We start from the raw sequence: 13,728 nt of genomic DNA, 5'->3' as shown, positions 1-13,728 counted from the left end.
TTCGACGAAAACACGGTCAAGTTTTCTGGCACAATAATCCCATAAATAGAAAATTAACAGCTGGAAAAACTGAAACCAGCAGCTCCTACGTCCAAAACATCAATTCGGTGCACCCACATCCATCGAATCCAAAATCTTGGCGGACTTTTTTTCGTTTGATGTTCATGGTGACTTGATGTGGGCGGCTCATCGATTGGTCGCGGAGCGAAATGCTCCTCGACCAATCAGAAACCAGAATGCATTGGTCAACCAAAACTGCGGCTTTCCGCGTTTTTCTCGTAATGCTTATTAATTCCTTTGATAACCGAATCAATTTTCAGATTAAGGTAGTTACGTGTGTTTATCGTTGGCTACCCCCTTTCTGCCATGATAGCGAAGAGAATAGTGAGTGCAAAAATGAAATTTTGAGAAAACGGGCTCAGAAGCTTCTGACCGGAAAATTGTATTGAATGAAGGAAGCCTCCGATGAATTTTGCTGTTTTAGCTATTTCAGTGCTTTCATCTAAAAGAGATTAGACGAATTTTGGAGAAAACTGGATTTCGAAAATGTGACCCTTACTGCTCTCTTCGCTATCACGGCAGCTTTTTTTTCAGACCGCTTTCATTGTTGCCAAGTTTAGACTTTGTCCGGAGGTGGCTGCCGCCACCCATGATTGCTTTTCACCAGTAGCGTGGCGTGCTTTGCGATCTATCGATATTTCCCAATTTGAAGCTGTGGTAAATAATCGATTATTAAGGTGTTCGATGCGAACACCCTGTTATCGATACTTTTTTATAGGTTTAAATGACCGATCAATCGATAAATCGCAAAGCACGCCACGCCACTGCTTTTCACGCTTATCTGAGCCGGGCTGCACTCAGCAAGAAAAGGCGCGCGAAACAACTATTCCACCTCCTGAGTAGCTGAGATTGCATACTCGATTAATCTAAGGCGCACTTGGATTCTCGCTCGTGTTCCGTCCGGTCCGGCTATTCGCTCGTTTGGCCTCGAGACAAGCTCTGAGATCCGCAATGTTCTTGGTATCTTACGGAAAAAGGACAGCTCTGCCGTGACGCCGTATGAACAAGAGTTGCCAAATTTCCTTCGATAAAATGTTCATTTTTGAGGAAAGTTATGAATCTTTTTCTTTGAACATTCAAAAGCTTTAGGTGAAATTGCGAACAAAATCGTCTGAAAAATATTCATAAGTTTACTAGGAAATGTGTGTTTTATCAAAGGAACTTTGGCAACGCCTGGAGGTTCATACGGCGTTTTTCTTCAGCACGGAAGAGCTGTCCTATTGATGAACATTTTTTAACCCCTCCAAGGTCAAATTAGAAAATATATCGTGCCTCTTGAAAAACTGTCTATCTTGATTTATTAATTTAATGGATAAAAAATTGCATTTTGATTGATTTTCAGCTGTATGAAACGTATAAAATCTTGAGTAGTAACCCTCTACGGCATGCATCAATGTTGGATCTCAGATTCTAGGAGACACTAATCTATTTTGTAGCTTGCATAAAAAAATAGATAAGTCTCACAATAACAACGGTGAGGCTCATAGTGTCTTTCTTTTGATTTTCTTGTTTTGCCGGTTGAAAATGCCGGTGTGATCCTTGCGAAACGTCCCGGGTTTCTTATTTTATTTTATGTGTTTCTTATGATTATTTGCGGCCTTAGTCCCGTTTTAAGTTGTTTCTTTGTTAGTGTTTCGGGCCGACTAAGTTGTTTTTTCTAAAAAAATAGTGTACCAAACTTTTTATCAAAATTTTAACGTCAACGGAATCAATTTTCCAAAAAATGAAAAAACTAATGCAATTTTGCAAAATCATATCACGAGGGAAAGATTCAATTTTTAAAAATCCCCGAAAATACGTTGTTACGAATTAGTAACACTACGCCCTCATTCGACTTTATCGAGATAAGGATCTTAAACGTATCTAAAATGTTCCCATTCAAAATTGGACGCAAGGAAAAGTTTTACCCTTGTATTTGTTCAGTTGACCGGTATTTTCACGATTTTTCGCAAAAAAAATTACAGTTCTCCGTCTGTTTACGAAATATTTAAGTATCAGATTAAACCCTTAATACGAAATAGGTACTTAAAATTATAAAAGCACGTATAAAACTTTGATTTCGCAGATATTTTCTCAGTTTCAAAGTCTTAATCCTCAAAGACGCTTGATTACAATGCGCTGTCGGCCGTACTGATTAATCTTTCAAATGCATAGGTTGGCAGCGGCAATTTTCTGGTGATTTTCGTTTCACACGTTGTCGCCCTTTTAGGCCCTAAGAGCTACATAAATCGAGTTGTCCATACTCTCCCTATAAACGTACTCTACCAGTCGCGTGGCGTGAACAATCGATTATCGATATTTCTTTATTTGAAGCTATACACTGAGAAAAAAATCTCGGTGTATTTACTTAGAAAAGGGTAAAATTACCAAGAATTCAGGGTTCTATTTGATCCCAGTTTTTTCTTGGTAAAATTACCATTTATGGAATTGGTAATTTTACCGAGAAATCTCGGTAAAATTATTGACTTTCTCGGTAATTTTACTGGACCCCAGTAAAAACACCAATATTTTTTATCGACTGTGGTAGAGTAGAATTACCGAGATAAAATGGCAAAGTTACCGGGAATTGATTACCAATAAAAGTGGTATTCTTACCTGAAAAAACTGTAAAAATACCGGTTTTTAGGTAAGGTTGCCAGTTTGTCGTGGTGAAATTACCAATAATTGGTAAAAAAAAGTGAGATGGTAAAGGTACCAACGGACCTTGGTAAAAACGCCGAGAATTTATTTTCAGTGTAGTGAAGAATCGATTATTAAGGTGTTCGCTACGAACACCCTGTTTATCGATTATTTTCCATAGGTTTAAACGGCCGATCGATCGATATATCGCAAAAGCACGCCGTGCCACTGACGAGTACGTAACCGAGTTGAGGTGGATTAGAGTCCCTTTATACTGAGAGTCAAGACAACACCCTTCATGGAGTCACAAACGGGAATAAAGATTACAGAAATTGGACGTTTTTTGTAATCTTTGATCGGCCCATTCTTAAATTCCTTTCTCCGTTCCTTCTTTCATTCCGTTTGTTCCTTGTCGAACCCGAAATTCCTCGGTCCATTCCAGATTATAATCTTTGCAATCGGTGAAAATGTAATCTTTATTCCCGTTTGTGACACTGTGGAGGCCTAAAATACGGGAACCAATCAGAAATGGATTCAAATTGTCTTGACTCTCAGTATAAAGGGACTCTAGAGTACGTAACCGAGTTGAGGTGGATAAGTTGAGACGCCTAGTTTAATTTAGATTAGAGTCCAGCCACCTGGGAGGCGGCGGAGGGGGGAGGGGGTGGGGAGGGGGGAGGGGGGGGGGGGAGGGGGAGGGGGGAGGGGGAGGGGGGAGGGGGGTCGCCGACCGAATTAATTCGCTAATGGAGAACCGCAGGTTCTGAGGCGGAAAAATCCCTTTGCATTATGCATAGCGACCTGGGCGGCAATCGATGGGACGTGAATTCATTTCATCGCCATTGTTTCCCAAATAGCCCTTCAATTATTCCGGGCCCGCGGTATGTCAACCGGGGTGTTGTCGCCTCTCCGTCGGGCGGTGAAGCCATTGTCGCCACTTTCGGGCTCTAGGATTGTGTATTGTTCTAGGGGGCTTTACCCCCTGACCGCTCCGCGGCCGAGCCCCCTCGTAGATTCTGTCATTTCATGATTAAAAGATAGCTTAATTTTTTTTTTGGTTAGTTAGTCTACTATCTAGCTCCTCTATCAATTGCTTCCACCAGTATCCCTTCCATATCCCTTTTGTCTTCTTCGTCTATAGGTTTAACCATCAATTTCAAAAGTCAGCCCGCTGATCTTTTTTTTTTTTTTTTTACTACTTCAAATACCACACAAGTGGTAATCCTTGCGCTTCCAGTTAAAGCCCCTCCCCCCTCCGCCCCTACCATGTACCAGCCCGAGGCAACCGTTGTTTTGAGACCATCAATCTAGGGGCGCCTAGCCGGGAATCGAACCCAGGACCTCCTAATTGTAGAACCAGCGCTACAACCACTACACCACAGGAGGCCGACCTACATACCAGGAGGGGATCTTCATACTGAAATGTCGATTTTCCCAAAATAATCAGGGTATCTACCAAAACAGGCTGACCAAAAATCAGCACTTTTACAGCACTTTTTCAGGACATTCTCAAAAAAATTAAGCACCTCCTCAACAGAAAAATTCAGAACTTTTTCAGTAGCTCCATTCGTCGAAATTCGAAAAATTTCAAAAATTTGAATTTCCCGCTCAAATTGCGACAAAAACGCCAAAAAAAATGAAACGAAATTCCGGAGTCCTTGCGAAATTTCCGCACTTTTTCAGTACTTCCGGACAGCCCTTAAAAAATCAGTACTATTTCCGCACTTTCCGGAAATTTCGGACTTGTAGACACCCTGATAACCCGCCTGAAAGCGACAATTTGAATGGAATGATGAAATGATGCAATTTGAAACATTTGAAAGAACGAATGACAGACGAAACAAAATCCTCTCTCCTAATGAAATCGTTTTTAAGACGCTCGAGGGGTGAGGAAGGGGAGTAAGAAGAGTAAGAAGCGACCATTGGGGGCGCGCGGCGCCCCGGGGGTTGGGCCGCGCAGTGTCCAGGGGGCGGACCCCCTAGTGAAAGAGTAAAACGAAGTAAAATTGGGATGGAGATAGTGGTGAGGCGTGGAAGGTCGATTGGACCACATTTTGCAATTTGGAACTATAAATTCCAGCCCGGTTTAAAAACAACGTATGTGCCATTAGTTTCCCTATGCACATAAGTGTTTTTTCCAGAAGAGCCAGAATTTATAGTTCCAAATTGCAAAATGCAGTCCGATTATCGACATTTCCCCCATTTGAAGCTATGGTACACGGAGAAAAAAACCTCGTGCGTGGGACCCGAAGTTTAGGTGATATGGATCTTGAAGTTTTCGGATTGAGCATCTAAACACTTCAGATCTAGCTGTCAAGGTTCGGATCACACATCTGAAACTTCAGGTGTGAGATCCGAAGTTTTTCGGATGTGAGATCCGAAGTTTTTCGGATGTGAGAACCGAAGTACTTTCAGATGTAAGAACTGAAGTTTCAGATGTGTGATCCGAACCTCGACAGCCAGATCTAAAGTGTTCAGATGCTCAATCCGAAAACTTCAGAGATCCATATCACCTGAACTTCGGGTCCCACGCACGAAGTTTTTTTCTCCGTGTAAGGCATCGATTAATAATCGATCCTTTTCCATAGATTGAAATGGTAGATCAATCGATATATCGCGAAGCACGCCACGCCTATGGATGGGGAAAATACCGTGCGAACTGACAATAAGGTAAAAGGCGCCCGAGGAAACTGGGTTTATGGGCAAGTAGATAAGGATGCAAACACGATGGATTGTCAATGGACTGCTCAAGTAACTACGAGGAGAAAATATGGGGGTCCGGCGAAGAGAGGGGGGGGAGAGAGAGAGAAGGACGGCAAGGGGTTGCGGAAAAGACACCCTCCCCCAGCCCTCCCGTTTACATGCAAACTTCCACGTTTTATCATATGTTGTTGGCGCGGCGCAAACACGCCGATGGTGAAATTACAGAAGCGCGCCGTTTCTCGGTTAGCGACGATGCGGATTTCCTGTAATACTTGTAATTTTTTCAAGAACTAGGGGGTTCCACCGTCCACCCCCTGGTCGCTACGCGCCCCCAGAGCACTGAAAAAAATCTTTGTGTATTTACTAAGAAAAGGGTAAAATTACCAAGGAGGAACAAAAGGAACCAAGATCATTCCAATGTTGCTAAGATTGTGCAACTTCGTTACCTTGCAAATATAAACTGATCATCCAAACAAGTTTTACGTTTACTCTCAATAAACTATGAATTCATGAAAAAAATTTAACTTTGTAAATTTAATTTTTTGCATGATTTCAGTAATGGTATTGCCAAGAATGTGAGTTGCACAATCCTACCAACATTGGAATGCTCTTGGTTCCTTTTTGCAAAATGCAATCCAATTGGAGATGCACATATCATCGAAAAAATCGGGATGGTACCAGAATTTTCGGGAATGACCCCGGACACTTGTTTGCCCGTGGATACTCGTAAATGGACCACTAGACAGGGTACGAATTTCAGCATTCTGATACATCTCTCATGACTAAAATTTCACGTAGAACACGATGCGCACGATTAAAATTGACAGAATTAACTCCTTACGAAGATATTTAATGATTCTTGATGCGTGAATTCAAAGCACCCGCTCATGAAAACTCAATGCTGTACGTGATTCACATCGCGCGCTAAACATTGTCATGACAGTCTCTGCGATATAAAAATCTGGCAACCTCAATCTTGACGCTTTGGCTCAGGTATAGCAAATTGCTAATGGTTTGAATACGACATGGTGGGAAATGAACATTGCTCGATTGAGAAGCTTGCTGAAACCGTTGTAGTGCGCGATTTGACTCGTGTAGAGCTTTGAGTTTCTTGTGAGCGGGCAGTCCAAATTCCTCGTAACCAATGTGAAATGAAAATGTTAATATCTTCGTTAGCAGTTGGTTTCAGTAATTTTCGTTGCGCGAATCGTGTTCGACGTGAAATTCTGGTTAAGAAACATGTATCAGATTGCTTGAATTCTTACCTTGTCTATAGTAGTCCATTTGCTTCAAAATAAATACTTTGTCACGGAAAATCTGGCAACCTTCGAGTGTCCATACGACGTTTTTCCGTGACACGGCAGTTCCGAATGCTCATAAGACGTTTTTCCGTACCAAGGCAGGGTTCGCGCTGAACCTACCACTTGCTCCCCCTCCCCTCCCCCCCTCCCCCCCACCCCTCCCCTCCCCTCGCCGGTTCCATGCGGGGTAGAACTACTGTAGAAGTCACGCCAAATGCAAGCATAGGAGCATTTATATGACTGGGGAGTCCTATTGATCCGAAGCCCACGTTTCCTCTGCACTCGGCTACCCCCCCCCCCCCCCTTTGGCCCCTTCATTCATACTTCACGCTAATTTAATCTGAGGCTAAGATCCACGGAACTGGGTCAAGATAACTCCGTAACGGGCAATGTTAATCGACTCGAATATCTACAAGAAACTCGTTATGAAACCGTGGTCTTAGACTACCTGCGTCATAGGTGGGGGCCACTCGCTAGGGGTAGAGGCCGATAATATTCTGCCGTGCCGAGGAAAAAAGCCGTATGAACCCTAAGGCGTTGCCAAATTTCCTCTGATAATATACAAATTTATTGGGGAAGTTGTACATATTTTTCTTCGAATATTTCAGACTATTTTGTTCGCAACTTTATCTAAAATATATGAGAAGTTCAAGGAAAAATGTGCATAAATTTCGTCAGAAACACATGTTTTCTTCGAGGAAATTTGGCAACTCTCGAATGTTCATACGGCGTTATTCCTTGGCACGGCAGCATTGTAGAGGGTGCTTCAAAAGAAAGTGTCCACCTTGAATATCTTTTGAACCAATACGAAAATCGAAATACGCCTGAATACCCCCTGGAGCTATTTTCAATCTCTACACAAATCAGTAAATAAACAATCTCAAATACGGGAGGAAAACGAACAGGAACGCAATACCTTTTTTATATAGCACAAGGAGAACAGCCGGGAGAAGTAACTAGGCAACTAAAAACTAAACAATGTTCTAAAGTTTTTACACCCCCTGAAGAACTTAAAAGTGCAAATTTGCGAAGAAGATGTGCCCCTAAAGAATATTGAGGACGGCGTTTTTGGACATTCGAATTTTTTGGTCGTCATTTTTTAGGGGGAGTTTTTTAGGATGGGCCGGGGTGGCTGCCGCCACCTAGAATCCTTTCAAAAGATGTTCAAGATGGATACTTTCTTTAGAACCAGCCTGTGGATGATAAAAGTGGACGTCACTAATCGGTACAGAACTTTTCGTCGTCTCTCGGACGAAACTCCATTCTACGGATGCAAAATTTACTAACGCCGTCCTCTTTTTTACGAGAAAATGACGGAGAAATGGTCGCCCAAAATCTCGCTGATTAGAAACCCATTCCGCCGAAAATGGATGTTATACATTTTCTCTTTTTTATTTTGCTATAGCTTTTCGCGGGAAACACGCGATTTTCACGTAAGAGAGTGCGAAAGCCTTTTTTTTCTTCTTCTTTTTTTGGGCTCTCGCGGTCATGGTCGAGTGGTTTACGCGCCTCTGTATGAAACGAAAAAGATGGATAATAGAGAGAGGAAGAAAAAGGTTCGGCCGGTTGCCGTATTTTTTGGCTAATTTCTATCGGGGTTGATGATCAAAGCACGATCCTATAATATGTGCTTTGTAACGATTTTGTTCGAATTGACTGCAATAGATACGTCATTTTTAAACAATTGAGAATGGAGATGTTGCATGTGCGAGGGATTTGCGATTTGACCATTGTTTCTTCTGTAAAAGTTTGCGAGAAACACGATGGTGCCACTGGTTTTCTCTGAAATCATCTCCCAAGCTCAAAAAAAGCTCTCAAGTTGAGGCAAAAATGGAGGGGATATCCCACGCTATCCTGAGAGTCCACGTCTACATCAAGACAAACTCTCCATGCAAAGATAGGGAGCAAATACAATAGCAGGGTTGCCACTTTATTTGGGGACTCCAAAACTGAAAACACGGCATCACTGCTAATGTATTTGCTCCCTACCTTTGCATGGAGAGTTTGTCTTGATGTAGAGGTGGACTCTCAGGATAGCGTGGGATATCCCCTCCATTTTGGCCTCAACTTGAGAGCTTTTTTGAGCTTGGGAGATGATTTCAGAGAAAACCAGTGGCACCATCGTGTTTCTCGCGAACTTTTACATAAATATCAATGGTCAAATCGCAAATCCCTCCCACATGCATCATCTCCATTTCGAGACAATGAGAACCTTCGCGGATATATAACACCTACCGACAGGGCTCAGAGTTATAATAAATTCATGATTCACAGGTAGTGGTGACGGACAGACGATACGGCCGCCACGCGCCTTCATTTCATTGTGTATGCAACGAAGGCTACTTCCAAGCTCGATAAGTTGTCTGCTCAAGACGCGTACAGGCGCCTTCGTATGCTGTCGTCGCCTCAGTCTCTGTTCATACAGCATAACGACTAACGGTAAAACTGCCGGACCAAGCATCTCGTTCGCGGTGTTTAAAAATCTTAGCTTCCATTTTATTTTTGTGAAGGAAACCAAATCAAAAGCATTTATTGAGATTTTCACGGAGTTTTCTCCGCAAAGAGAAGAAAAAACACGGAGGTTTTCAAGAATTAACGTTGAGTAGTTTTCCATGTAAAAAAATGAAGTATGACAGGAATTCTACAACATCGCAAACTGAAAAACGTGGTCTGGTAGTTTCACCGCCGATAACTTTTTTTCATGGAAATCATTATTTTATTTTAAAACATGGAACCTATCACATCATAGATCCCAGTTCATGAGAGCCTGGATGACGAAATCCAAAATAAGAGAGTAGAGAGAGAATAGCCTCTTCAGCCCAGGATCTGTAAAAAGCACCTTGTTTTTTTTTGGGGGGGGGGGGGGGCGGTTCTGCTTCAGGAAGGACGGAGGCAATTGAAATTGACATTTCATACTGCTCAACTTTTTGGTTTTAGAGTAGACACCTATTAAAATAAACTCTACTCTTTACTTAAACCCACCCCCCTTCCACCCTGAAGTAGAGTGAGACTGTCAAAAGTATCTGGGTAAAACAAAAAGATAGCGCCTATTTTAATGACTTGATTATACAGCATGTCTATTCCGTGTTAAGTCTATAGCGGCAGTAAGGCGTAATTGTAAGTAATACTTATAACTTACAGTTCATCTAAGTATTGATTTGTCATGAATTAGCATGGATCAATTCAAAGAGTCAGTGTTACACTGCCGTGGTAAGTAAAAACGCTGTATGAGCATTCGAATGTTGCCAAATTTCCTCTGGGAAAATATCTAATTTTGAGTAAAGTTATGAACATTTTCCCTTGAAATTTTCTGAATTTTCAGATCAAAGTATGAACGAATTCCTTAGAGATGTCGGAAGAGAACTATTGAAAAATTCTCCTGAAAATTTGTGATTTGTCAAAGAAAATTTGGCAACACTTGATGGCTCCCACAACATTCTTCTTCAGCACGGCAATACAGTACAAAGTTCTATACCCCTCCACTTTACCATCAGTTCATGATATAGAAACAGACTCTGTCCTACCAGCTGAAATGAATGAAGCTATACTTAGCAAAGCACTGACACAACTCCATGTCATACAGCACACACCTGAATTACGGCCCTCCTTGGACCTGTAGTCACTTCCACATCATAGAGTCCCTTTATACCCAGAGCTAAGACAACTCACTTTTGGTTGGGCTGAAAGTGGCCTAAAAAAAGTCCAATTCTGATTGGTTCTCGCTCATGGAGGCCGAAACGAGTGCACCAAGATGGCGGTACCTCGAATGTGAACAAGAATAATGAGAATATTACCTAATTGTGGTTTATCAAGAGTAACTTGTTATTTCCATCGGTCCAAAATGAAAATAGATTAAGAAATTATTCACAAACCAATCTAATTTTCGTTTTAATTGATCAATTTGTTGATGTTGTTGTTTTTGTGTGACAGACATCGCAGGATTCCTGATCCTTATCCCTCAATATCGTTCGTTTGGGTGCACTCGTTTCGGCCTCCATGGCCAGCCAAGGCCGGCTGCCAATCAGCTGATAATCGAGTTGTCTTAACTCTGGGTATAAAGGGACTCTACACATCACGGAGAAATGTACATGTCTCCATTCCTCGCCACCTTTTGTATTTACTCTACGACGGTACTAACTTAAGTTCCTCTAATTAGATGAGGAACCCGGCCCCGAATGACAAGCTTTTGAGCTAATAATGTTTTTTTCTACAAAAGCCAAGTGGAAATATGCCCCTTCATGGGTCTTTAGTAGAAGCGCCCCACCACGGCAATATTGTCGATCAACTTTCGAGACACCCGGTGGACGCTTCAGGTGGACGGCTGGTTGAGTGCGGTTGCAAAACGGGTAAACAAACTGCAGCCGGAAAATGATGGGTGGGGAGGGAGGAAGAATGTGTGAGGTCGGTGGTGTGATGTTCGGTCAAAGTTCAGAGCGGCGGAGTCTATTCAGTAACTGCCCGTCACACTTGCGTTAGTTCTGATTTCATTGTGCGTGCGTCATGTTTCGTTTGTGTCAAGAGGTGAATTCCGAGGAGGAGGCTGTTCGTTATTTACAAAAGCGGAATCTATTACATAATTCTCGGTTTTGTGAAAATGGTCATTCGATGAGTTTGTCATTTTTTTTTCCATTGCAATGACTAGGTGAGTTTCATTTTTTCTTTTCCGTTTTCTTATTGTTGTTTATTTTCATTTTGTATTTTTCGTGTTTTTCTTGTTAGGGTAGGTTAGGTTAGGTTAGGTTAGGTTAGGTTTGGTTACTTTATTTTGGTTCGTTGGCTTGATTGTTGATTTTAGGGGTTTTGGCAGCACGGCAATAGGGTACGTAAATCGCGCGAGGGAGTGTGGAGGGGAGGGGGTCGGACCGGAGCGTCCACTGGGTGTCTCGGAAGTTGATTGACAATTTTGCCATGGTGGGGCTCTTCTACTAAAGCCCCACTTTCATTTTTGAACGGAATAGTTTCTAGAAACTGATGTGCTGGGTGCTAAAAGGATATGATTCTTTACTTTAAGAGAATCTCTTACACTGACGGAGGTTCCTCTCTGTAAAATCTCAACAAATCTAACGCGTAACAATGGTCAATCTCTAAGGCCTGAGGTTTGGCCATTGCATTCATTGCTGTTTATTTGTTGGCTAAGATTAAGAGAGTTGATAAGGTCTGGGTACTTCCCTTTCGTCGCCCAGACACAGTGACGACATGCTAAGTGAGCTATTCATGCATGATAAACGAGTATGAAAAACAGTGTGTAATGTTCAAGACATACCTTTGAGGCTGAATAAATGGTCATATTTCTCCAAATTCAACTCCTTCAGCCAATTTTTAACCTGGCTCTCGCTGGACCGTGTTCGCGACGAAGAGTGCAACAAAAAGAGAACTCCAAAAGCACAAACGATTACTGCCAAAAGTGGTGCACATTGTGTCATTGCACCTTGTCTAACACTGATTAAAATCACATTACAATACTCGCTTTTCAAGTATGAGTTCCTGATTGCCAATTGACGAGCAAACGATAAGATTACTGGATAAAGCTGCTCTAAATAGCTTTATTTCAACACGGACTCGATGAAACATGAAAGATTTTTTTTTTTTTTTTTTTTTTTTTTGTTGGTTAGGAATTGGAATCTACCCGAAAGTTTTTACCAATTATGTTCGCTAGAGGTCGCGTTTGGTGGGAGCTCCTCCATTGAGGTTACCCGAAACAAAAACACAGTTAGAAAGAATTGAAGTTCAATTCACTGGTCACTACACTGACAATAAAGTTTTACCGAGTAATTTGAATGTTTGTTCACTTATTCCACGTCAGTACTACTACTGTCCGTACCGATGTCGAGAACGTGGGTGCGTGCCAATCGTCTAGGCATATGACTATTATCGAGAAGTCCGACAGCGAGGTGATTTGGGTGCACATGAAGTTTGTTTACATATTTTCGATGCATGACTTTAATAACTTCAGCTACATAAGGCATATTAGCATCACGATGTATTGAGTCATTACGAACATACCAGGGCATCCCTGAGATTCGTCGGAGGATTTTGTTCTGCAGTGTCTGAATTTTTTTAACGTTTGTTCGAGAGGCGGTTCCCCATAGTTGACAGCCATACGTCCAGACTGGTTTAATGATAGATTTGTAAATTTGCAATTTGTTTGCTGTGGAGAGTTTGGAGCGCTTGTGAAGTGGCCAGTTGAATTTCCGGAGTACGTGGTTTAAGTGCTCTCTCTTCTTTTCAATGTGTTCTCTCCAGTTGAGTCTGCGGTCCAGGTGTACTCCCAGGTATTTGACTGATTCAGCTTGTGGAATGCCTTCGTTATCCAAGAATACTGGGGGGCAGTCTCCAGGTCTGAGAGTAAATGTGACTTGTACACTTTTCAGGGCATTTAATGTTATTTTCCATTGGCAGCACCAGATTGCTATCCTATCTAATGCTTTCTGTAAGTCTTCTGAGGCTAGGAAAGGGTCGTAATTGGAAGCTAGAATCCCGGTGTCATCTGCAAAGGTTCCATATAGCAGTGGGTCATGAGTTTCTTCAGCAAGAAGAGTCGGCAAGTCAGCAGTGAATAGGTTATAGAGGAATGGACCAAGGATGCTCCCTTGCGGCACGCCTGATAATATTGGCAGTTCTACTGATAAGGCTTCTTCTTCTTTAACGACAAATGATCGATCAGAGAGGTATGATTTTAGAAGTGGATAAAACTGTGGTGCAATATTGCGGATTTTGAACAGCAAGCCCTCGTGCCAGACTTTATCGAATGCCTGGGAAACATCTAGGAATAATCCGGTGCAGTATTTTTTCTTTTCAAAGGCCTCTGTTATATAGTTGACAAATCTGTGAACCTGTTCTGTCGTGGAATGTTTCTGGCGGAATCCAAATTGGTGATCTGGGAGAATGTTTGGTAGTTTAGTGAGAAGCCTCTTAAGTATGATTTTTTCAAAAACTTTTGAGATGACTGGTAAGAGGCTAATTGGGCGGTAGGAGGAGGCGTGATGCTGGTTTTTGTCGGGTTTTAATATCATGTGTATGAGAGAAAGCTTCCATTCTTTAGGAA

The 13,728-nt window shown here is 42.0% G+C and overlaps 1 protein-coding gene across 1 annotated transcript in view; it reads right to left on the bottom strand.

Moving 5' to 3' along the window:
* Positions 1-12,255, bottom strand: part of LOC109030402 (apoptosis-resistant E3 ubiquitin protein ligase 1) — a 61,032-nt gene extending 48,777 nt beyond the window's left edge. The window contains exon 1 of the mRNA XM_019041346.2: positions 11,947-12,255. Within this exon, the coding sequence (XP_018896891.1) occupies positions 11,947-12,106 (160 nt within the window). The 5' untranslated portion in view covers positions 12,107-12,255. The remainder of the gene's footprint in view (positions 1-11,946) is intronic.
* Positions 12,256-13,728: the final 1,473 nt, after the last annotated feature.

This window comes from Bemisia tabaci, chromosome 9 (genome assembly GCF_918797505.1).
Source record: "Bemisia tabaci chromosome 9, PGI_BMITA_v3".
Taxonomy (NCBI): Eukaryota; Metazoa; Arthropoda; class Insecta; order Hemiptera; family Aleyrodidae; genus Bemisia; species Bemisia tabaci.
This window is presented reverse-complemented; position numbering and strand designations above follow the sequence as displayed.